Consider the following 22,837-nt stretch of genomic DNA (forward strand, 5'->3'; position numbering starts at 1 on the left):
ACAGAATTCTAAGAGAATATATAAAGAGAACAATGAATTTAAAACTAAACAAATAAAAATAATCAGTTGTTTTGTATTAAACTCAGTCGACCAAATTTGTTTTAATAAAATTTATACTATTATAAAGTTAAAGTAGATTAAACATTTAAAACAAATTAAAACAGTTACGCTTTCATAAAATAATTGAGAAATCTTACACTATTAAAAGGAGAATATGAAACCCTCTTAAATTGTCCACGTCAGCGAAAAAAATCGCAACCAATCATTTGTTCATGTCATCATGGATGTTAAGTTGTTGGGCCACGAATCTGTGCTGCGTAATAGGCCACTTAGCTTTAATGACCTTTGTTTTGACATCTTCTTACTCCAACCTAATTTTGTTACAACGTTTACAAAAGACCTTCCAAAACTAATTGTCTTCCTATCTCCTCCGTATAACGACTGTGACGGCTATAATGACGAATTAAAGCTACTTAATTACTCCCTCAGATAAATCGGCATCTAACTTTCCACATCCCTCCTCTTACTCAATCATAACAATGTTTCCTCAAGCCAAAAATCTATTGCTCATATCCTTAAATCCATTCGTAGCTTTATGGAAAATCAAACGGCATTCACCACCACCCAAGTTCATTCTCCACTTTTCTTCAGTAAGGTTTCATCAAGACCTGGAGATTCCCAATTGCTTTTTAAGCTAATCTATTTTTGGAAAGCTCGCAATAATTCCAAAGGAGGCATTCTTTTAGGCCTTGAGATGCTGATGATTGATGGAGAGGCATGTGTCCATATTTCAATATTATGCTTCCGATTTCATACACGTCTCTGATTTTTTTCTAACAGAGAGAGAATATGTTAACAAGATTCTATCCTGAAACTCAACTTAAGAATTTTTGACGTTAAGAGATCATTTTTAAGATTAGTTAAATAAGTGACCATCTCTGAATATGTTAATGGTTCTCAATATCCTTTTGTGTAGTAACTAAATACATAATTGTTCATATTGAAATCTGCTACATATTTCACATTTTTATAACAAATAATTACTTACAAAATAATGAATACCAGAAAGTTTAATATTGAAAATAAATGATGGATTCAAAACTTAAAGAATTGCTGAATCATTTTATTGGTTATCAAAATTTACAGATTTAAGTATTCAAAATTATTACACATTTATAAAATTATATATTTATATGAAATAAAGGTTATTTACCTATACTTCAAAAAAATAATTCAAAATCAATTAGACGATATATAAGAAAATATATAATATACATAAGATGATAGAATTTTATTTATTTATTAAATGTAGAGTATTTTAATTTTAAAAAATATTTAAACATGGTTACGAAAAGATTAATAGAGACATTTAATATGTTAACATAAATTAATGACATTTCAAACAAATAAATATTTCGAAACAAATAAATGATATAATATTAAAAAAACAACTTAATTTTTGTTTTTAAATATGAGATTTAATGTTTATAGACAAACAAACCGCGCGTAGCGCGGTAAAATCTCTAGTGTATTTAACAAGACAAATGCTTTTCAAAGATTTATTTTCTCTATTTACTTATTTTAGCATATAATATCAAATTGTAAATTGCATAATTTTAAAACTAATATCTATCATTTACAAATTTGCAATTAGTAGGAATAAAATAAAGAGTTTGTAACAATAAATATACTTAGATACGATCTTATCTCAAAATTGACATGAGTAAAAAGTATAATAAAGGAAACAGTTGACCAATATTTACAAAATATTATACTAAATCTTTCTTTTTTTTTTTGTTAAGTATGTGGATTTTCTAAGTCTTTTAAAATTGAACAATTCGCTTTCTTCTCCCTTCGGCAACCGCTTCTTCCTTCCTTCTTCTCAAGTCTTTGTGATCAAAACTTTCTCCATCGAAACTTTTTCATCTACTCTTAAGAGAATGGAGAACACAAACAACTCTCGTGAAGCAACCTTACCCGATCCTTCGTCTCCTCCTCCTCGCTCTACTTCTTCTTCAGGCCTCCCTTCCTCTAAGGTTCGCTCTCTTCTCCTTTATGACTCTTTTATCTCAGTAACCGAAAGTTTCTTGGATGATAAGTAAAGGTTATGACTATTTTGGGGCTTGACCTAGTTTTTAATCCATCGATCGTCTCAATTAGGGTTAGGGTTCAAGATTTTTTTTTTTAGGGTTAAAGATTGTGTTGATAGAGACTGTTTTTTTTTTTTGAAATTTTGCAGAGTAAATGCGCGATTTGCTTGGATGAGATTAGGAAGGAAGACGGCAAAGCAATATTTACTGCAGAGTGCTCACACTCGTTCCACTTCGATTGCATCACCTCCAACGTGAAACACGGCAACAGGATCTGCCCTTTGTGTAGAACCGAGTGGAAACAAGTCCCTTTGTTCGTTGATAACCGTGTCCCTGCCCCTACCTTTCCGGTTCAGACCGGTTTTGAAGATGATGAGCCTTTAGTGGCGCAGAGTGGTCAGCCTTCTGGTGTTGCTGCTGCTCATCGTCAAGCGCTGGAGATTAAACTTCTCCCGCAAGTCTCCGCGGTTGAGAAGTCTGTTGCTCGCGGCGATTTCGCTGTTCTGGTGCATCTCAAGGCGGCGGAGGGAGTGAGTGATGATAATGATAGGCCAGAAACACGTGCGCCTTTGGATCTCATCGCGGTTCTTGATGTGAGTGGTAGCATGGAAGGAACGAAGCTGCACCTTTTGAAAAACGCTGTTGCGTTTGTGATTGATAATCTCGGAGAGAGGGATAGGCTTTCGGTGATCGCCTTCTCCTCCGGCGCCCGCCGGCTGTTCCCTCTCAGGCTGATGTCTGAGAGGGGAAAGCGCCAGGCGATCCAGGCTGTTAACACCCTGGTCGCCGGCGGCGGGACGAATATCGCCGAAGGGCTCAAGATTGGCGCTAGAGTGATTGCTGATAGGAGGTGGAAGAACCCCGTCTCGGGGATGATGCTGTTGTCGGATGGGCAGGATAACTTCACTCTTTCTCGTTCTTATTCTCATTCTCATTCTCAGGTTCGTCTGAGAGCTGATTACGAGTCTCTCCTTCCGAGTTCTCGGATTCCGATACATACATTCGGGTTCGGCGTCGATCACGACGCCGAGCTGATGCACACTATCTCCCAAGTCTCGAGCGGTACCTTCTCGTTCATCGAGACGGAGACCGTGATTCGGGACGCGTTCGCGCAGTGCATTGGCGGGCTTTTGAGCGTTGTGGTTCTTGACCAGGTCGTTGAGATCGAGTGCCTTCACGAGGAAGGGCTGAAGATATCTTCTATCAAAGCAGGAAGCTACAGAAGCAGAGTCTCGTCTGATGGGAGAACGGCCAAGATCGATGTTGGTGACATGTACGCTGAAGAGGAAAGAGACTTCCTCGTGATTCTTGAGATCCCTCGTTGCGAGGATGAGTCGATGCCGTTGGTGAAGATCAGGTGCGTTTATAAAGATGCTGTAAGCAGAGAGATAGTCCGCGTGGAATCCGAAGAACTGAGCATCCAAAGGCCAAGGGAGATGACAGGAGAAGAAGTTGTGTCTGTAGAGGTCGACAGGCAGCTAAACAGGTTCCTTGTGTCGGAAGCTATGTCTGAGGCTAGGGTTTTAGCAGACGGTGGTGACTTGGAGGGGGCGGTTGGGGTTCTAAGGAACCGTGAGAGGGAGTTGGCAGAGACGCAGTCTGCTCGGGCCAGAGATGGGCTTTGTCTGTCGCTGTCGTCAGAGCTTGGTGCTTTGCAAGAGAGGATGAGTAGCAGGAGGATGTACGAGAGATCAGGAAGAGCGTATGCATTCTCTAGCATGAGCTCGCATTCGGCACAGAGGGCAACGGCTCGTTGGCCAGTATGCGGGTCGGCCGCGCCGCAGGCTTATCAGACGTCTTCAATGGCTAGAATGGTGAGTAGGTCTCAGGAGCTGGGGATTAAAACCCCTAAACCGTCTCCTGCTCGTCGAGACAGAAGCTGAATTTGAGAGAAAAGAGACTAGTAATAATGATTGTGTGTTGATTGCTTTGCTTTGCTTGTTTGGTTTTATATGGTTTGATTAAAAAACTGAGTTGGTTCAGTCTGATCTCTATGGGACAATTGCTGTTTTTTTTTCAGAAGTCATTTTCAGATTTGATGATTTTAAAAATGTTTTAAAATTTGGTTTATGCGTATGCCTTGGCCGAAAATCAATCATAGTCGAAACAATTTTTTTAAAGATCCGATTATTATGCGATTCAAATAAGTTTAAAATGAATTAATCATAATTTAGTATTAGTCCAAATCCATAAATTTCTCTAATTATTTTTGTATCTAGTTTTATAATTCATGGAAATAATTTTATAAAAACTGAGTTGGCTCAGTCTGATCTCTAGGGGACATGGTTTCTTTTGTGGGACAAGTGCTGTTTTTATTTTTTTTCTTAAAAGACATTTTTCAAATAAACAATCCAACTTAGTACAAATAGTATACAAATTACCACAAGATCTTTGTGCAACATAACAAGACTAAAAGTTAACTCCTATGTTAGAGAAGAGCTTTCTTTGGAATCCTGGATCCATGTTTCTTGAAAACCTTGTAAGCTTCATTGGAGCTCCAGGACAAGGCGGAGAGAGGTGTGTGTTGGAACCATCATTACCAGACTCCTCTAGTTGAAGACAGAGAACGATGCTAAAGAGGTTTTGATACAAAGACTCAATGATTTCTTCATCTGAACAAGTAGTAGGAGAATCAATCTTCATCTGATTGTTGTAGTGGTCACAGAGTGGAGAGAGTGCAGTGAATCCACTGTCTCCACTAGAGAGAGGAGACATGGGTTCCACATATGTTGTTGCTTCTTCAGTTGAGTTTTCTAAAACTTCACAACGATCTTCATTGTTCATCTTGTTGTTATAGTATCTAGAAAAAAAAATAAATAAACAGTCATACATATATGACAATCATACAAATAAATTTTTCTTTTCACTAGCCACATTATTTCCATCAGAATTTTTCTATCATGTTCAAAACCCCAGTAAATAAATAGCAAAGTTCATCAACACGAAGTTGCTAGTCTTTGTATAATCATAGACGTAGGAGTTTGATGTAATAATCTAATAGAAGTTTGATAGTAAGATGTACTACTAACATACAAATGATTGATAATTTGATATCAAGAACATGAAACAACTCACGAGTTTCGTTACCAACTACGAAGGCCGAGTAACAAACACTACTACCCTGTTTTGAAAGTGCGTTTAATTACAACAAGGAAAAAATTATCCACGCAACGATTTGTATGATATCTATCATCAGTGTTTTCTTCCCTCCTTACGATATGAGAAAGCAAGTGTTTGTGGATGTACAACAAAGGCATAACCTAGTGCCATAGCTGGATAGAATCTAATCTAAATGGAAAATTTGATACGAGAAATTAGATGATACGAACCATCGAAGCTTATTAAAAGGTTATGGCATTTATCAGTAAGGATACTTCAAAGAAGATACAAAGAGGGAGAACAAATCATACCTTTGAGTCATGAGGTGTTCTGTAAATTTTTTTGTTTATTCTTTTCACAGCCACTTTTGTGTACCTTTGCGCCTTTTTTAGGGATTTTAATGTTTTATAATCTGGAGAAATGGAGAAACATAAGAAAAATCATTCTTGGCCCATTTAATTATTATACCCAATTTTTTTATTGGTTAAACAGATCCAATTTTATTATCTCAAACTCTTTAAAAGTTTGGTTTTGGGTGCAAATTTAATTTCAGTTTAGTTAGTATGTAATTTGATTAGTTTTTATGGTTTACAACCTAATCAATTTTTTGAAACTCTACCGATTTGATGTTTTATTTAAATCCGTGTGCAAATATTCATAATCTTATAAATAAAATTTAAATGGAAAGTAAAATTTTAAGTGCTAATATAGGCATCATATCATTCGGAATCTTTCCAGTCCAAACATAATAATTACTAATATGTAAACAAATCTTGCATAATAGTTATTAGTTTGGTATTTATAGGAAAACATGTGGAGGTAATCTTTATCTCTATAGGAAAAAAATCTTTTGTACTTTTAGTTAAACACATTTGCTGATATGTTATTATATATAATAAAAAAAAAGAACCTTATAAAAGAACATATGTAATCAATCTATTCTTATATATATATTTTTTTTTTTTTGTAAACTAATCTATTCTTATATTTAGTCATCAAAACGAAAATATCATCAGATAACAACTAAATCGATGACAAGAGTTGAAAGAAAACGTACATCGTTGATTCGTTTCGCTAGGGTCAGACATATATGAACCCACAAGATTTTTATGGTCTTCACCTAAGGGTCGGAATGTTGGGCTGGTGATTTTAGTGTTAATACAAGACTAAAAAACGAGTGCATCGTTACCTGTATGCATGTGTGGTGTTTTTCATGTTTTGGTTTTGGGAGATTTAATTATTTTATATTTTTTTGAAAAATGGGAGATTTAATTATTACTGGATTTGATTCTTTAAAACCTTTTATGGGTTGGATTGTTATGCAATAGGGATGTTAGTTGAACACAGATTGTAATCTAGTATAATCTATTAATTTATGGTTATATTTTTAGAATTAATTAATATGACATATTGATTATTTACATTAATAATAAACTAACTACAATTTTTTTTAATTATAACAAAATATGTTGAGAAAGAATCTGACAAAATTTTATTAAAATTTTAAATATTTGTATAAAATAATACATTAATTAATTTCGTAATTAGTAATACAATATTATTATAAATTAATTTTAATTAAACTTTTATTCTAAAACAAGAAAATAAAAATTTTATACTACTTTTTATAAATTTTGTAATTATATTTTGTACTATATAAAATAGAAGTGACTAATGATAAAAAAAGATAGAAGTGATTTATGAATTAAATATGAAAACATTATATTAAATAGGTAAATTAATAAAAAAAATTATTTGTTTCATTTAAATAAATTATATTTCATCATTAAAATGAGTTAAAATTCGTAAGCTATTTAATATTTTTGCAAAGCAATGAATTTATTAACATAGGTTAAACTTGTATTTCTACAACTATATATTTGCTTTTTATTTATTTTGAAACTTAAACAATGCATTGTTTAAAAATTTTTATATAAAAAAAATATAATTGTATATAATAAGATTTAGTTCATGTACTATTTTAAAAATATGTTATTAAAAACTATGAAATGTTAGTAATTCATTTAAATGTTAATCACAAATCATACTTTAATTATAAATTTATTTTTATTATAATTATAACAAATTCTGCTAAGAAAAGTTTAGAAAATATTACCAAAATTCAATATTTTGTATAAAATAATGTATTAATATAGTAACAAAATCGAAGTCAAAATTCATGTAATTTTCAAACTCAAAAATAGTTTTGTAATCTTCCAAACTAAAAAATAGTTTTTTAATCTTCCAAACTCAAAAATAGTCTTCAAATTTTACAAAATATAAAACCATAGATAATAAAGAATAACTTTTTGAAATGCACGGCGAAAAAATAAACTATATATTTTGTAAAAATTAAAGTAATATAATATTTTTAAATCTCGACTAAAAAATAAAACTTAATAACATAACATCAAAAAAATATCATATATCAATAAAATTTATTAAAATAATATGATAGATGCTACTATATATAAAATTTATTAAAATAATAGGACTATATTATTTAAGAAATTTGTTTTGAACTTATAAATCCCATAAAATACTAAAATGATATAGGTTAGAATATATTTTTTTAAACACTCATGTAAATATAAATTATCTGAAACATATATATCTTTTATAATATAAATAAATAAAGTTTAAAAATCCATTATATGAAAATGTATAAATCTAAGAAAAAACATACTTTGAAAGAGGTTTTCTATTTGATTATTTCAGATTATTTTTGTACTGTACCTAACTCGAAATATATTCGTAAGTAATAAAATTAATAACAAAGTAAAATGCATTAAGCAAATCACTATATATTAATAATGTCAAATAAGAAATATAAACAATAATATAACAGAGTTACATAATATATAATATTAAAATAAAAATTATATATTCATAATATTTGTAATGATATCAAATACATTTATAAAATGATAAAAAAATGCATGGACGGATCAAAATCTAGTTAAAAGTTAAAAGAAGAGTTAAAACATTGTTCGGAAAAAAAAACCGAAAAGATATGGATTTAAAAAAAAATGGAAAGATAGTTGATTTTTTAAGATTAATCAAAGTCAATAAATTAGGGCTGGGCAAATAAACCGAACCCGATAATCCGAACCGAATCCGATAAAAATGAATCCGAACCGATCCGAACCCGACGTAAATACCGAATGGATCTTGTTTTGCGGTATTTCAGGTTATGGGTATTATCCGAACCGAACCCGAATCTAAATGGATATCCGATAGAACCCGAAACATTCACAACCTCGAAAAGATCTTGTACCAAACATGATCTCAATTCCTAATATGTATCTAAAATACACTAGGAAATATTGAACATCTAAAATACTTATCTATTACATGAAGGTTGGTGGTTCTATTACATAAATGTTGGTGGTTCTATTACATGAAGGTTGATGGTTGAAGATGGCCGCTGAATCTTGAAGTATTTAGATTTAGATTTTGTTTTCGTTAAACAATGTTTCTCATTTCGTGTGAACTTGGTTTTCATTTTATGCTTTTATTTATTTGGTTTTCTTTTTGTCAGTAAATATTTTTACTTTTCGTTTGATTTTGAATGATCATGGTTGATGTTTCTTATTTTTGAATCGATGTTACTGAAGTTTTGATTACAAAATAGGTACAAATAAAGTATTTTAAAACTGAAGAACCGATTTTACTCATATTTTGGTTATAAAATAGGTAAAAATCAAGTACTTTTAAACCGAAAAACCGATTGGGACCCGAACCCGAAAGTATATTGGGTTGTGCCGGTTCTTTGAAGATTTACTAACTCCGATCCGAACCCGATAGAACCCGAACCGGTCCGAACCGAACTTTCATATAATCCGAATGGGGCTGATTTTGATAAATCCGAAAAACCAAAACCCGATTGGATAAAACCGAAACCCGATTGGGATCCCGAATGCCCAGGCCTACAATAAATAGTGAATTTTGGAAGATTATAACTGAGGATTTTTTGGCAAATTCTTTACAAGAAGCTAAATATTTATTTCTTAGATAAAATAAAAACACACAAAAAAAAAGCATTGATCCAAAAAAAAATGAAAACTCTCTCTCTCCATTGTATAAGCATAATAATCAATTCTCGCACTAGTGTCTCCTCAGTGCGTGTTTCCTAAAAGTTTTAGTTTTTTCATCCTTGGTTTTGAGCTAATCGCAGGGCTTAGTAACATCGATCGAGGAGAATTTATGAGCACGAGATCTCGATTCCCCCATACACTGAATACACGTAGGCCTCTCTCTCTCATGTTCCTCTGTTCCTTTCACATTTAATTTTTGCGATCTTCTGGGTCCCCCACTCCTCTTCCCTCTTGTCCCTCTTGTCTCCTTCTCCCAACATTTTCAGTTTTGTTTCGTTTTATATTTTACTTTAGTACACAAACTCTTCAACCGTTTTTCAGTTTCTCTGTTTTGTTCGTGTCGGAATCTCTTTCTTTCTCGTCTGTTTTGTCTTAAAGCTTTGATCTTTATTCTGTATTTTAATTTCGTCATCAGTAACGTTCGAAGCCGGGGCACAATGCAAATGAATCCTATCTCGAAGCTGGCTCTCGTGGTGTTAATACTTCTCTGCTCAGGTTTGTATGTAAAGGCTGTAACTGAATATAGATTTTGATTGGTTCTTGTGTTTCATAAAGCTTGTTCCTTTTTTCACATTCAGTGATTGTCTCCTTTGGTGAGCTTGACTTTGATCACTGCGAAAGAATTGTCAAAAAATGGGTGGATGCTTCTTCTTCTAGTGAAGAACAACATAATAACAAAGACAAACGCTCGCTTCAGGATCTGCTCTTCTTTCTCCATGTTCCTCGAACTGGTGGCAGAACCTACTATAACTGGTGTGATCTCTCTCTCTTACCAAAAACTGAACTGAAAATGATTTCTTTTGATCGGTAGTGTGTGGTTTAATGCTTTGTAGTCCTCCTCTCTTGTAGTTTCTTGAGGAAGTTGTATGATAACGCCGAGGAATGTCCTCGTTCTTACGACAAGCTCAGGTTCAATCCAAGGTGAATAGCTTAGAACAGATATGAGAGAGCACTAGATAGTTTGAGACCTTTGAAACTTATGTTCCCTTGTTAATTGATAGGAAGGAGAAGTGCAAGTTGTTGGCGACGCATGATGACTATAGTTTGATGGAAATGCTACCGAGGGATAAAACTTCAGTGATGACAATAGTCCGTGATCCCGTTGCACGTGTGCTGAGCACTTACGAGTTTTCAGTAGAGGTGGCAGCTAGGTTCTTGGTGCATCCCAATTTAACTTCTGCTGCAAGGATGGCTAGCCGCATCCGCAAGAAGAATGTTATAAGCACGCTTGACATATGGCCTTGGAAGTACTTAGTTCCATGGATGAGAGAAGACCTCTTTGCCCGGGTACATCTCCTTCACCTTCCTTTGAACATAGTTTTTGGGTTTAATTATAGTTTTTGAGTTTAATTATAAAATTATTTTGATGAAATGTCAAAATTAGATATACCAAACAAAAAAAGAATCAGACAAATTTGTAGATTTCTACAAATATTATTGATTAATTTAACAGATTTAGACTAATAAAGATTGATTTAAACCGATTTAGAACATTTTAAACTGATTTGAATTCTATAAACCGAATGTTTCGGCTAGGGCCGAGTTGTCGCCTAGACCAATGTTTAGAACCATGACAAGACTATCGTCTGAAGCTTCTTTACTCATGCTTGGCCTTTTATTTAGAGAGATGCAAGAAAAGTTAAGGGCATGGTCATCATTGAGGATGATAACCCTTATGACATGGAGGAGATGCTTATGCCGCTGCACACGTATCTTGATACCCCTACTGCTCATGACATAATCCACAATGGAGCAACGTTTCAGGTACTTTTTGTCATGTTTCTTTGTTTTTCTTTTGTTAAGTGATCTCCAGAGAATTTTCATTTCATTTTCACAGATTGCAGGATTGACAAATAATTCCCATTTACCAGAAGCACACGAGGTTAGGCATTGTGTGCAGAAGTATAAAAGCCTCGGTGAGCTTGTTCTCCAAGTCGCCAAGGTAGTTTGTTTAACACTTGTTCTTCTTCATCATAAATGAAACGCATCTTTGGTATTGTTCTCTTATACTCTTTGCTGGTCTTTGCAGACAAGATTGGATAGCATGTTGTATGTTGGACTGACAGAGGAGCATAGAGAATCTGCATCGCTTTTTGCTAATGTAGTGGGTTCCCAGGTGCTTTCCCAAGTGGTTGCGTCAAACTTAACTGCAAAAAACAAAAATACTAAATCAGGTTGGTGTAAGTTTCTCAATCTTTCAATACTCTTTTGTCTGATAAGAACATAGCAACATAGAGTCAGGGTAATGAATCTTTCTGTAGTCATAGTGACATTTTGCTCAGAGTACCTCTCTTGGATCTACGCTTAAGGTGTTGACTGTGATTGGTTTTTACTTTAGAATTTTGCTTTTAGAAGTCTAAAACTCATTATATCACTCATTCAACTGTTCTTTAGATTGATTTTTGAGATTGACAGCTCTTTTCTATACAAACTTGTAATTGTAATCATATGTTCTCTTGATGCTTCAGAAGAAAGGGATACAGTTTCAGAATCAGGGTCAGATAAGAGTGACATTCAGGTAAAGTTCTGCTCCTCACTGTAATACATTAAATTGTAATTGTCTTGCTGAAGATGACTGACATTGCAGAATGGTACATCTGAAGTTGCATCTGACAAGATAGAAGCTAAGAGTGGGAATGTAAGTAACTTTTCTCTTTTAGCCTTTTATGATTAACAACATGTGAAGTGGTGTGATCCTTATGTGTGTTGAATACAACCTCAGATGACGGTGAAAACTCTAATGGAAATCTATGAAGGCTGCAGTACTCATCTACGGAAGTCCCAAGGAACCAGACGTGTCAACTCCTTGAAGAGAATCTCGCCAGCAAATTTCACCACAGAGGTAAAAAAAAATTGTGTTAGGACATAAAAGCAAATGAGAGAATAGGCCTGAATAATCAATAATGCGTTTTGACAGACGCGTACAAGAGTTCCTAGAGAGGTGATTCAGCAGATCAAAACGCTTAACAATCTAGATGTGGAGCTTTACAAGTATGCAAAAGAAATCTTTGTCAAAGAACATGAACTTGTGTCAAAGAAGATCATCGTTTCAACAGTAAGTCCCTCTTCTTGATTCAGTTTCACCATTTGTTTTGAAGATAAGAGTTGCAATGAAACTTGCTCAAGGTTTCTCATTGACAATGTTTGTTGTTGTTGTATGTGCAGTCTAAGAGAAGCATTGTTGATCTGCAGAAGGTATTTGGAGAAATGGATGATGAGAAGCTGTGGACAGTGGCATTGATGCTTTTACTGTTCTTCCTTTTCTTTCTATTTGTACATGCTAGAAGAAGAAGAACCTCTAAGGTTAAGATTTGATTATCCTCACTTTCTTTGGGGCCAAATTAGGCAATTGGGAGAAGATTTTGGGTCTAATTGTAATATTCTTAAAGCTTTGGGTCCAGTTGTAATATTCTCTTGTTTTCTTTTCTACTTCTCGTGGTAGAGAAAAAGTTTTGGGCCTTACAGGTGAAAAGGGGAAAATTAGAAATAAGCCCATATCTTCTTTCTTATAAAATGGCTAAAAATATAAACGAAAATTATTTTATTTATTATAAAGAATAAAATAAGCTAAAGTATTTTCTTTGTTGGTAAACTATAATCTAAAGTCTTAGCTTAATCCTCTATTTTTTAGTGGTTTTAAATTACAAAAGGAAAAACAAATATCATGATACTTAAAATTCTTTTTATTTTCTTATATCTTGGACATCAATATCAATACCATATGATATATATTTACTGTATGATATGATTTATAAAATAATAATTGATAGGAAGAGAACATATCATGTGGAAGATGGAAGGCAAGGGACCCACTTTCCCATGAGGAAACGCCATAATAATCATTATCAAAATTTTCGGTGATCTCTCCATTTCATTTTGACAATTTATATTAGGGACCTATTAAAAACATAACAATAAAAACTTTATTTGTTTGCTAAATAAATTAATATCATTATTAGTCATAAGAATAATAGTAGATCCGATCTACGAACGAACCATGCATCAACCTTCTTCTTCAAGGTTTTTGTCACTTGATTTTGCATGTGCTAAATTCCATGCCATTTTGTTATTTCTTCATCTGACTATTACCAACTTCTTCTTCTTTCTCTCGAAACATACTTATTTAACAAAGTTAAAAAAACATACTTATTTAAAGATGTTTAAACTGATAATTGTTTTAATTTTCGTTGACCGACATATATCCATCCTCATCCATTCTTGTCGATATATATTTGACAGGTAATTATCATTTACTTACCTTATTTATTTTTATTCGAATGTTCGTAAAAGATCCAATTTACTGCAGAAGATAAGGTACAGAACTACTAGGTATTAAGTACAACGTGTGAATTGAATTGATACAGCTAAGTATGTTCGGTTAATGTATTTATTGATTCGCTTAGAGAAAAAAAAAACATTTATTGAGTTACTAAAATGTTTTTTAAGTAAAGACGCGTTAATAGATATATATTTTCTTTCCTCCATTATAGAACTAAAATCGATTGCGTATTTTCTTTAAAGTTAAGTAATGTCTAGATGATAAAGCACTTACTATATATTCCGTTTTTATTCTAATCTTTATAAAAAGAACAACACGAAACATTGCTAAGACACATCGTACGACTCTTTTATCTCTCTGTAGTAGTCCATATATATACTATATTGAGAAGGTTCATATTCATATACGTCCCTCTCTCTCTTCTCTTGGTCTCGTTAAGCTTCTTGACGTGGAGATATTTATATTTGTGTTGTTTCCAAACATTAGGTTAGGCATGAATTGGTTATTACCTGAGGAAGGTCTCTCGGATGATCTTTTTGGTGACTTATTCAACTCTGTCGAACTTTCACTTCAAGACATTGACGATGATGATACCACCAATGGTGAAGTAGAAGATTGGGAAGCCAAATTTCAACACCTCGAACCTCCTCCCATGGATGTCTTTACGAGTTTTCCCACTGAGTTCACCTCCTCTTGTCGCGTTAACAAGCTCGGCCGTGTGGGGACAGTACCTGTTTTGGTGAGTTCTTCCCTTAGGTTACATCATAATATATGCATATCACTTGATATATTATAATAACCAACTGACATTATGTAACATACTGGTCATATCTTTTTACCTTAGGTTAGAAAAGTGTGTGAAAGTATAACCATATGCTTTGATAATTTATTCATGAGTATGACTTGATATATATTTATATTTAGGAGCTGATTTAGCAGTATGCTATAGAAACTCTAAAAAACAAAACAGTATACTTTCATATTCTTATTTAATAAATTGATTGATAGACGTAAATAATTTATATATAAAATTATCACATAAAATTAGTATAGGTTATATAACTTGTTTTTACTCAGTCTTAACCAGAAGATATTTGTCAGATTATAATATAATGATTAGGACTTTGAGGGTTGAAACCTTTTTTTACCGCTGTAGATTGATCATGGATTAAACCAAGGATAAAGTCTAATATTCTTTCATGGGTGCAGAAACAGTCCGGTGCTTGTGCAGCCTTGTCTGGCACCAGTCCCCACAAGTTTTCATCACCTGCTGATGATATCAAAGTTTCAAAGATGTTTCAATCCTTAAGCCCAGTGTCAGTTTTTGAGAGCAGCGATGCTTCTTTCTCGCCACATAACTCAAGATCTCAGAGACTGACTTCCCCTGTGAAAGGCATGAGAAGCAAGCGCAAACGCCCCACAACAGTGAGATTCAAATACCTTCACCAGTTTGATGAAGCCAGTAAGCCTGAGATGTTAGCTCCTGGCGAATCAGGACTCAGGACTTACTATGCTTTTGAACAACATGCCAAGAAGAAACACAAGATTTCATCCAAAGTGGCAAGAAAATGCACTCACTGTGAGACAACCGAGACTCCGCAGTGGAGGGAAGGACCCAGTGGACCAAAGACACTCTGCAACGCATGCGGTGTCAGGTTCAGATCAGGCCGTCTAGTTCCAGAGTACAGACCAGCCTCGAGCCCCACCTTCGTCCCATCTGTGCATTCAAACTCACACAGGAAGATCATAGAGATGAGGAGGAAGGAAGGTGGTCAGTTCCACACCAGCATGATTCATGGAGTGATATCAAGAGCATAAAGACAAGAGGGCTGGAGCAGTTTCTAGTTTGGTCTTTGAAGTTTGGTATACAAAAGTAGGGGTTAGTGGTTAGTTGCTGTTTTAAAGGGGGTTTAGTTTGAAGTTAGATCTATATTTTACAAAACAGATACCTAACAAGACGGAACATGTTTTTTTCAGAGACTTGCATCAAATTTCAACTTAAAACATGTTTTCTTACAGAACACTCTCTCATACAAAATCACACTGTACAAGATAAACTGACAATCACTCCAAAACTCCGACATCTTGATCCACTTTCCAGTAGTTGTTATCGTTGAACTCCTCTCCTCCTGAGCTTTCCTCTTCCTTTTGGTTGTCTTCACCACTCTCCATGTTTCTCTTCATCGCTCCAGCTTCTCCTACTATCCCTTCTTTCATCGCTTGCTCCATCGCTTTCTCGGTCCCTTCTGCTTCAACTCCCACAAACTCCACGTCCTTCTCGAACAGTGATCTTTCTGTAGGGGACGATGACCCATTTGGAATCACAGGTTCGGTTTTTGCCTCGAGCATTGGTGTGTCGAGGTTCATCACGTTTTTGCTGTCCTCATCATCATCATCGAGGAATGGGTTCAGACCAGTGCCACTCACTTGCATATCGGACGATGGTTCGTCCCACCCAACCCATCCGGGTGGCTGTTCTGAAAAAGCTTCTTCGGTTTTCTCCAACGTGTTGAAGTCGAAGAACCCCATTGGACTCTCCATTTGGAAGTTGGTTTCACCATCCTTTGGATTCCTGGTTAGATCATCGTCTTCTACTCCAACCACAACCTCGTCGTCGTCACTGCTGCTGGTGTTGGCATTGAAGGTTCTGTTCAACTCCGCGTCCTCTATTGTATTGGAACCTGCTGGGTCGGGAGGCGTGCTGCTGAATCTGTCGTCTTGGAATGTGAACCAATCTGAGTTTGTAAACAAGCTGCGGGAAAGTAATGAGAAAGACTCGAGTCATTATCTAGACAGATGTTCATAAGTGTATCAGCAAAATGCAAATAACTTACCTTCCTTGGTCATCGCCGAGTCTTAAGGATGAAATTATTACTTCAGCAGATTCATCATCGAAGTAAACATCCTATGTAGCATTAACCAATTCCAAATTTTCAAAATAATGTTATTGATGTATATCTATCAGAGTGTGATAAAAGATGCAGATACGTTTGTTTAAAGAAAAGGGGGGAAGAGGAATTGTGGAAGACTTACATCATCATCTCTGTCGAGAGCAATGTGGTCCTGACCAAAGAAGATAAAGAGATGATAAGATTCAGTATCATTTAAAATCGTTCATAAATGAGAGCACTTACCTCTCCATTGTCACCGTTATCATACGTTTGGTACCTAAAGGCTTGGCTTAAATTATTGGCCAGAGCAGCAACATCGTAATCCTTGTCTTCCTCATCGCTATCTCTTATCCTATCTTGTACTGTGGTTGGGCGCCTGCATTTAAAAGTGGGTTCAGATATATATATATAACCAAGAGTACATGACGAGAAGGGATATCACGGGAGTAAGACTGTAAGTTGTACAATACTAGAGTAATAATCCAAAGTCTCACAACAGATCACCACAATGTATATACATATTTGACATGTATTATAGAGCAAACACTGCAGTTTATCAGGTCTTACTAATCATGAGAAGTTTTCGTGATTGGTTACCTTACGGCAGAACTTACTAGCGTCAGTCAACATAAAGTAACATTTTTAAGGGCTTTATTCAAATATGGACAAGGATCGCACATAAACTTTTACCTCAACAATCAGCATACGTAGCATTGACTGATTATTTTGCTGGTTACTATATATGATTAGTGAGCAGAGGTAATGAACGTACCCGCATCCCCATCTGTAGACATTCTCAACAGTGTTGCGTTCCTGCAGAACACTACCTTGCCACTCATTCCATTCGTTGTTTTCCTAAAGATTTGAGAATGAAAAAGTTTGAGGACAGTTATATTCCGTATACGGTGACAGAAGAAAAACTAAACAGCAGAGGTTGTATGATTGTAATACGAACCTGGAGGTATGTCTTTATCTGGTCATTGCTGGTACCCAGCTGAACAATTTTATTAGATATTCTTGTGATATGTCCAATATATCCGACTCGAGGGGTTTTCTTCCCAGTGGCGGCTACAGTGGGCTACCTCACACAAAAGAAAATGGCAGACAATACTTGTCAGCTAATATGAACTTCGGAGTAGTGAATCAATTGGCTTTAATTTGACACTGCCTTAACATGACACTACGTCGTAGACCAATGATCAGTTAAACCGTTGTAAACGTAGCAAATTGTTATACCTGGCTATCGCCTGACAGATCCGAGTCCCTATCTGAAGCTAGGAACTTTCCAATCAGATTGCATTCTCGAAGAATATGGTTAACCATCAATTCGCTCTTGTTTTCCAAACAAGAAAGTATTATACTCTCCACTTGATGATGCAGAGCGTTATTGTATGGGTACCTACATGTGTTGACAACATTTGATTAGTTAAGATCTAGTAGAAAACACAACTGAGATCAAGAGTTTGAAGTTTGTCAAATGCCTACTCGAAAAACAGATCAAGGGTTCTTTTAATTGTTCCCGAACTAACTAACTCCTTCTGTGCAGCTTCACTTCCAGTTCTCAACAAAATTGCAATAAACTCCACAATCTGAAACAAAAATAGAGAACTCAGTCTATCTAAACATAGAGACTTTACAATTATAAAAAAGAACTGTTGTTACTATATATTTGGATCTGACCTTTAGACGATGCTTCCCAAGAGGAGGCCTCAGTTCACCATATGTTGTAGGCAATACTGTGCTGTCCGATGCTACCGTGAGAAGCATAAGCAAGTCGCCTGCAGAAGAAAAAAAATTGATTATTTAAGGCCATTGAATACGTAAACCAAGATATGGAATACTTGTATGAGACAGTATCCTACATATACAAGAACTACGTAAGTATTCCAAGAATTTATGGTATTACTATGACAGAAGTTTCCTATAAATCAGTATAAACCAAAATAGGACAAAAAGGGGGCGAGTACAAACTTTGCTAGTCATGTGAAGATATTACATCATATGATCAAACTTACTGAGTTTAGGAAGCATGGCACCAATTGTCTCCTGGGACACTGGGACAGGAGACTCGAACATATGTTGACCACTATAAGAATTGAACATCGATGATGACGTAGCAGATTTCCTCGGATCTAACAGAGAAGTGCATACTGAAAGCGAATGAACCAGACCCGATTTTGAGTGTGAGTCTTCAAGAGCATGACCAAATATCCTAGAAACGAAGCTGCAGAAACAGGGAAATTATTACGTATCAACATATGGAAACAATATGAATCAATAATGGAAGAAAAGATTACAAACCCAGGGCTGGAGAGCTGTGAAGCTAAAGCTGACGGTGCATTCCGAGAAATTGCACATAATGTTTCTGATGCATTTGCCTGAACCTCAGGAGGACACTGATTCAAGTTGGAAAAAATCGTAAGAAACTACATATATTAGATCAGACTGAAAACCACTAGCCTCTTGTCTTTTAGATGAATATAGAAAAGCTTCACCACTTACAGATGGTTTAAGCTTGTCCACAATCATTTCAAGTAAATTGCTATCAGCCAACCATTGCATCACATCCAGAAAGTTGGGATACACGTGATCATCAGCCCCGACCAAGCGAACCAAAACCTAGACAGTGTCACATAAATATCATTGCAAAATATACTCTGAAGCCACACCAAGATGCACTGCTACAAACAAACCAATTACCTCCATGATGGACGTTATTCCAATCAAATCAACCAACTGACAGAAAACATTTTGATGCCCCTGCAATCACCAAAAGTTACTTTAAGAATAGTAGCCAGTGTAGGTACCTCAACATAAAACAAATCATAAACGATTCAACTAATTTTTGTTATCATGAGATAGTAACTTTCAGCAATTCAACTGAAGAATAGGGTCACGTCAATCTTATATTCTAACAATGCACTACATCTATCTGTCAAGACTTACTCTACAATGCTCCTATAAAATTCCAGTAATCAGGTCAAATACATTCCCTAATTTATCATCAAGTTCTCATCTAAATTTCCAGCCACCTATAGCTCGTCGACCCAGATTTGACAGAGATGTACACACTTTTCAGCTAAAAAATAATCTAATCATAACACTCATGCAAGAAAGTGATAGAGAAAATAAGACCATTTATTTAACTAAACGTTATTACTTACTTTTACATAATTCATAAGCGCTGCAGTCTTTCTCACCATAAGGCAAATGACAACCTACACCACGAAGAGACAAGTAAGAAGTACATCACGGAGCTTTGAAATTATTCAAGGCATATTACAAGTGAACTGAAACAATGAACTACTGGCTGTTGCTAATACGCAAACTAATGTACTGTAAGAGAGAGTACCTTGCTGAAATAGCCTGCCAGCAATGCACTATGAGGACGATTTGGTTCCAGAAAGGAGAAAAGCAAGTCCATCAGCTGCAAGATAAGCCAACAAATGAAGATTTAGAGTAACAATAAAACATATTACAGAGGCACAACAAATGAAAATTATGTGGGAAAGGTAAAATGCAGAAAGAACAAAAAAATACCTCGTCCTCCTCAACCAAAGTCTTTAGAATAACATCAATTTCACATGTAAATATCTCACACGAGATGAATGGGAACCTAAAAGAAGAAGAAACCATTTATCAGCCAGAGAGGAAACAAAAGAGCAAGAATCAATCAAGAAAGCATATATATATATATATTTTACTTGAAAGCACGTTTACTATCATCAGCAGCATCACTCGGAGGTTCTTCAACAATGTACCGCAATAACTGCTCCACCTGAGCTTTATCCCTTACACTGCAAAACATTAATTAACACTCAACAAATACATATAACGTTTATTAATAAGCAAAAAGAAGAGATTACAAATTAATGAGGCGGCTATTCAAAGCCTTGCACTCTTGGATAATCTCTTCCTCATCAAGAAGCTCCTCCAAGGTGAAGTTTTCTTTGTCTAGTATCGTCTCCACCTAACGTAAATCAAAGAAGAATCAATAAGCAAGAAACACAGCCAATCAGGGAAACAAAAGTTATCTGTTAGCTCACCGGAGACGAGGCAGAGAGAGAAGTGAGCTTCCAAAACATGGCTAGATCCGGCACCTAGAACCGTGGAAGTGAAGAGTTTGCGGTTAATCGCAGCCTTCGATTTTCGTCTGGTAGACCGATCAGTCAAACGGGGAGATTGATTGAGATCTTGAGACGAGAGCGATTGAGTTTTGAAATTTTTGCATAAATGAAAGGGGAAAAGTAAAAAAAAACGAGGCGTATTATTATTATTAATTGTTAAACTTTATTATCATCACATATAAAGGAACATGATTGAGGTTCCGAATAGTGACTGCGGTTTGTGCGGGACAAGCGGTTCAACTGCGGTGAGATTTTAACAATTATAAAAATTATAAATATATAGTATATATAAAGATTTTTGTTACTGTTAACTGTGGGACGGGACAAGCGATTGAGTTTTGAAATTTTTTTTGCATAAATGAAAAGGGAAAAATAAAAAAACGAGGCGTATTATTATTATTAATTGTTAACTTTATTATCATATAAAGGAACTTGACTGGCTCCGAATGATAACAGCGGATTGAACGGTGCGGAACAAGCAATTTAACTGCCGTGCGGTTTTAACAGTTATAAAAACATATAGATATATAGTATATGTAGAGATTTTTGTTACTATTAACTGCGATGCTGGGCGGAACGGATGTTACCATTTGAAGCCTGAGTTTGTGTGTGTTACTAATTAAAAAGGAGGAAGGACTCTTTAGTTAAATTTGCCAAGTTTGACTCGTGATTTTTCTTGGTCGTATCTGATGATTTTGTGGTGGTGGTTTTAGTCATGAGTCATGACGACGGTGATCTATATAACTTGTTATGGATTATGTTTTTTTCACCCAAGCACAGGTGACTTGTGATAAAACATCACTTTTTATTTAAATAAAGTCAAGCTCTTTTTTGCGTAATATGTATATATGTATATAGTTGGCAGAGAATTGTGTTCTACGGGATGAATGATAATAATTTTGTGGATAAGGATTGTAAATGACTGTGATAAATAAAAACAACTGCCTCAAACTCAAACTAGAGTAAATTTATCGATTATAGTTTTAAGAATCTATCTCGTTCTTGTTGGTATAAAGGCCGGTTTGAGCTTAAATTAAACTGAGATAATAATGCATAAATTAAACCATCTGTATTGAAAATTAAAGTTGTTTCCGAGAAGTATGTTTATTTCATCAAAATCCACCAACAAACAGTCTAATACGAGTCCTCAATAAAAGAAAATAAAAACCACATTTTTCAAATAAAAAGATGAATTATACATCGATGATGGAAGAAGATGAGCAAAGTAAAATGGCTCAGCAACGCCAGCTCTTGGAATGGCTCTTCGTGGGAGAAGAAGATCCAACTACTTTATCAACGAACTTTCTCAATCCCTTCTTCTTCTTCTTATCATCTTTCTTTCTCTCTTCTTCTTCTACCTCTTTTTCAAAATGTAAACACAGCTTAAGAACTTGCTCCTCCACATTGTTTAGTCTCTCTAGCAAACTTCCTTTCCTCTCAGTCTCTTCCATCACTTGCTCCATCGAACGGCACTGAACCTTCCCTATGCTCCTAGGCGAAGACAGATCCAGTGACGACGACGGCTGAGTCCCGCTAGACGGAGTAGATGGGCTCGAGCTTCTCCGTGAGCTTCCTAATCTCATCTCCTCTAGCTTCCTCACCATGATATCAATACGATCTAATCTCGAAAGAATGGGTTCTTCTTCCATGACAACAACGAGACAAGACACTGTATGAGAAAAGCCAAACTCGTCTTCTCTATTTAAGAGATTGAAGACAAGAACTACGCCACGTTCGATATTAAAGAGAGTCAAGAGTTAGTTAGGGTCTTACGCGTGTCATTCGTCACGCGTGCTGGATCCAGTTTTGGGACACCACTTCTGTGTCTCATACGTCCAACATTACTCCATCCTTTCCCTTATCTAATCGAATCCCTATGGATTATGTCGGAAACAAGATAATATTTTTAGTTTTTATTGCATGGTTGTTCGTTTCTTGTCCATAACTTAACAACGTTTACGAAATATCTAATGTCAACTAAAAGTAGTACTCCCTCCGTTTTTTAATATATGTCGTTTTAGAGAAAATTTTTTGTTCCAAATTATATGTCGTTTTCAGTTTTCTATGTAATATTTATTAATAATTAATGTTGTCTGACCAATGATAAAATATCTTCTATTTTTCTATTGGTTAAATTGTGATTAGGTAAATAATTAATGATGTTTTTGTTTCGAAAATACAAGAAATTAAAGATTTTCTTAATCTATGTGCATAGCTTTAAAACGACTTATATTAAAAAACGGAGGGAGTATTA

The 22,837-nt window shown here is 35.1% G+C and overlaps 6 protein-coding genes across 7 annotated transcripts; 3 read left to right on the forward strand and 3 right to left on the reverse strand.

Moving 5' to 3' along the window:
- The first annotated feature begins 1,711 nt into the window (after positions 1–1,711).
- Positions 1,712–4,151, forward strand: LOC106362275 (E3 ubiquitin-protein ligase WAV3). Its single transcript, XM_013802132.3, has 2 exons — positions 1,712–2,036; positions 2,240–4,151. The coding sequence occupies exons 1-2, from the start codon at positions 1,941–1,943 to the stop codon at positions 3,971–3,973; spliced, it is 1,830 nt and encodes a 609-aa protein (XP_013657586.2). The 5' UTR covers positions 1,712–1,940; the 3' UTR covers positions 3,974–4,151.
- A 233-nt stretch (positions 4,152–4,384) lies between these two features.
- LOC106359396 (cyclin-dependent protein kinase inhibitor SMR16-like) lies at positions 4,385–6,607 on the reverse strand. Its single transcript, XM_048738292.1, has one exon. The coding sequence runs from the start codon at positions 4,920–4,922 to the stop codon at positions 4,500–4,502; it is 423 nt and encodes a 140-aa protein (XP_048594249.1). The 5' UTR covers positions 4,923–6,607; the 3' UTR covers positions 4,385–4,499.
- A 2,546-nt stretch (positions 6,608–9,153) lies between these two features.
- On the forward strand, positions 9,154–12,748 carry LOC106362274 (protein-tyrosine sulfotransferase-like). Of its 2 annotated transcripts, none has more exons than XM_022690459.2 (13): positions 9,154–9,435; positions 9,702–9,781; positions 9,865–10,039; positions 10,136–10,207; positions 10,288–10,573; positions 10,910–11,050; positions 11,124–11,228; positions 11,316–11,460; positions 11,758–11,804; positions 11,874–11,924; positions 12,009–12,128; positions 12,204–12,341; positions 12,452–12,748. In XM_022690459.2, the coding sequence occupies exons 2-13, from the start codon at positions 9,724–9,726 to the stop codon at positions 12,599–12,601; spliced, it is 1,488 nt and encodes a 495-aa protein (XP_022546180.2). In that variant the 5' UTR covers positions 9,154–9,435; positions 9,702–9,723; the 3' UTR covers positions 12,602–12,748. The 2 variants fall into 2 exon arrangements, with proteins under 2 accessions (XP_022546180.2, XP_013657585.2); XM_013802131.3 differs by having other exon boundaries at positions 9,162–9,435; positions 11,755–11,804.
- A 1,136-nt stretch (positions 12,749–13,884) lies between these two features.
- On the forward strand, positions 13,885–15,383 carry LOC106362271 (GATA transcription factor 11). Its single transcript, XM_048738293.1, has 2 exons — positions 13,885–14,304; positions 14,775–15,383. Exons 1-2 carry the CDS (start codon positions 14,059–14,061, stop codon positions 15,381–15,383), a joined length of 855 nt encoding a protein of 284 aa, XP_048594250.1. The 5' UTR covers positions 13,885–14,058.
- Positions 15,384–15,456: 73 nt separating this feature from the next.
- Positions 15,457–20,711, reverse strand: LOC106362270 (serine/threonine-protein phosphatase 6 regulatory subunit 3). Its single transcript, XM_013802127.3, has 19 exons — positions 20,503–20,711; positions 20,323–20,426; positions 20,161–20,253; positions 19,997–20,072; positions 19,809–19,883; positions 19,621–19,674; positions 19,157–19,216; positions 18,959–19,075; positions 18,758–18,852; positions 18,472–18,680; positions 18,137–18,234; positions 17,942–18,045; positions 17,693–17,855; positions 17,412–17,534; positions 17,229–17,311; positions 16,700–16,832; positions 16,599–16,628; positions 16,400–16,470; positions 15,457–16,317 (listed from the first exon to the last, which is right to left on the reverse strand). Exons 1-19 carry the CDS (start codon positions 20,539–20,541, stop codon positions 15,630–15,632), a joined length of 2,415 nt encoding a protein of 804 aa, XP_013657581.2. The 5' UTR covers positions 20,542–20,711; the 3' UTR covers positions 15,457–15,629.
- A 957-nt stretch (positions 20,712–21,668) lies between these two features.
- On the reverse strand, positions 21,669–22,527 carry LOC106360269. Its single transcript, XM_048738294.1, has 2 exons — positions 22,357–22,527; positions 21,669–22,222 (listed from the first exon to the last, which is right to left on the reverse strand). The coding sequence occupies exons 1-2, from the start codon at positions 22,412–22,414 to the stop codon at positions 21,819–21,821; spliced, it is 462 nt and encodes a 153-aa protein (XP_048594251.1). The 5' UTR covers positions 22,415–22,527; the 3' UTR covers positions 21,669–21,818.
- Between the last annotated feature and the right edge of the window lie 310 nt (positions 22,528–22,837).

The sequence above is a fragment of the Brassica napus genome, chromosome A8 (assembly GCF_020379485.1).
Source record: "Brassica napus cultivar Da-Ae chromosome A8, Da-Ae, whole genome shotgun sequence".
NCBI classification, from domain to species: Eukaryota; Viridiplantae; Streptophyta; class Magnoliopsida; order Brassicales; family Brassicaceae; genus Brassica; species Brassica napus.

Excerpts from the sequence above, each read along its gene's own strand:
- LOC106362275 (XM_013802132.3), top strand. The coding sequence starts at position 1,941 with ATGGAGAACACAAACAACTCTCGTGAAGCAACCTTACCCGATCCTTCG. Across the intron at positions 2,037-2,239 it reads CAGGCCTCCCTTCCTCTAAG|AGTAAATGCGCGATTTGCTT; the intron begins GTTCGCTCTCTT and ends GAAATTTTGCAG.
- LOC106359396 (XM_048738292.1), bottom strand. The coding sequence starts at position 4,922 with ATGTATGACTGTTTATTTATTTTTTTTTCTAGATACTATAACAACAAG.
- LOC106362274 (XM_013802131.3), top strand. The coding sequence starts at position 9,724 with ATGCAAATGAATCCTATCTCGAAGCTGGCTCTCGTGGTGTTAATACTT. Across the intron at positions 9,782-9,864 it reads GTTAATACTTCTCTGCTCAG|TGATTGTCTCCTTTGGTGAG; the intron begins GTTTGTATGTAA and ends TTTCACATTCAG. Across the intron at positions 12,129-12,203 it reads CAGCAAATTTCACCACAGAG|ACGCGTACAAGAGTTCCTAG; the intron begins GTAAAAAAAAAT and ends GCGTTTTGACAG.
- LOC106362271 (XM_048738293.1), top strand. The coding sequence starts at position 14,059 with ATGAATTGGTTATTACCTGAGGAAGGTCTCTCGGATGATCTTTTTGGT. Across the intron at positions 14,305-14,774 it reads TGGGGACAGTACCTGTTTTG|AAACAGTCCGGTGCTTGTGC; the intron begins GTGAGTTCTTCC and ends TCATGGGTGCAG.
- LOC106362270 (XM_013802127.3), bottom strand. The coding sequence starts at position 20,541 with ATGTTTTGGAAGCTCACTTCTCTCTCTGCCTCGTCTCCG. Across the intron at positions 19,217-19,620 it reads CGCTTATGAATTATGTAAAA|GGGCATCAAAATGTTTTCTG; the intron begins GTAAGTAATAAC and ends TGGTGATTGCAG. Across the intron at positions 18,681-18,757 it reads TCACAGCTCTCCAGCCCTGG|CTTCGTTTCTAGGATATTTG; the intron begins GTTTGTAATCTT and ends CTGTTTCTGCAG.
- LOC106360269 (XM_048738294.1), bottom strand. The coding sequence starts at position 22,414 with ATGAGACACAGAAGTGGTGTCCCAAAACTGGATCCAGCACGCGTGACG. Across the intron at positions 22,223-22,356 it reads ACGCGTGACGAATGACACGC|AACCCATTCTTTCGAGATTA; the intron begins GTAAGACCCTAA and ends TCATGGAAGAAG.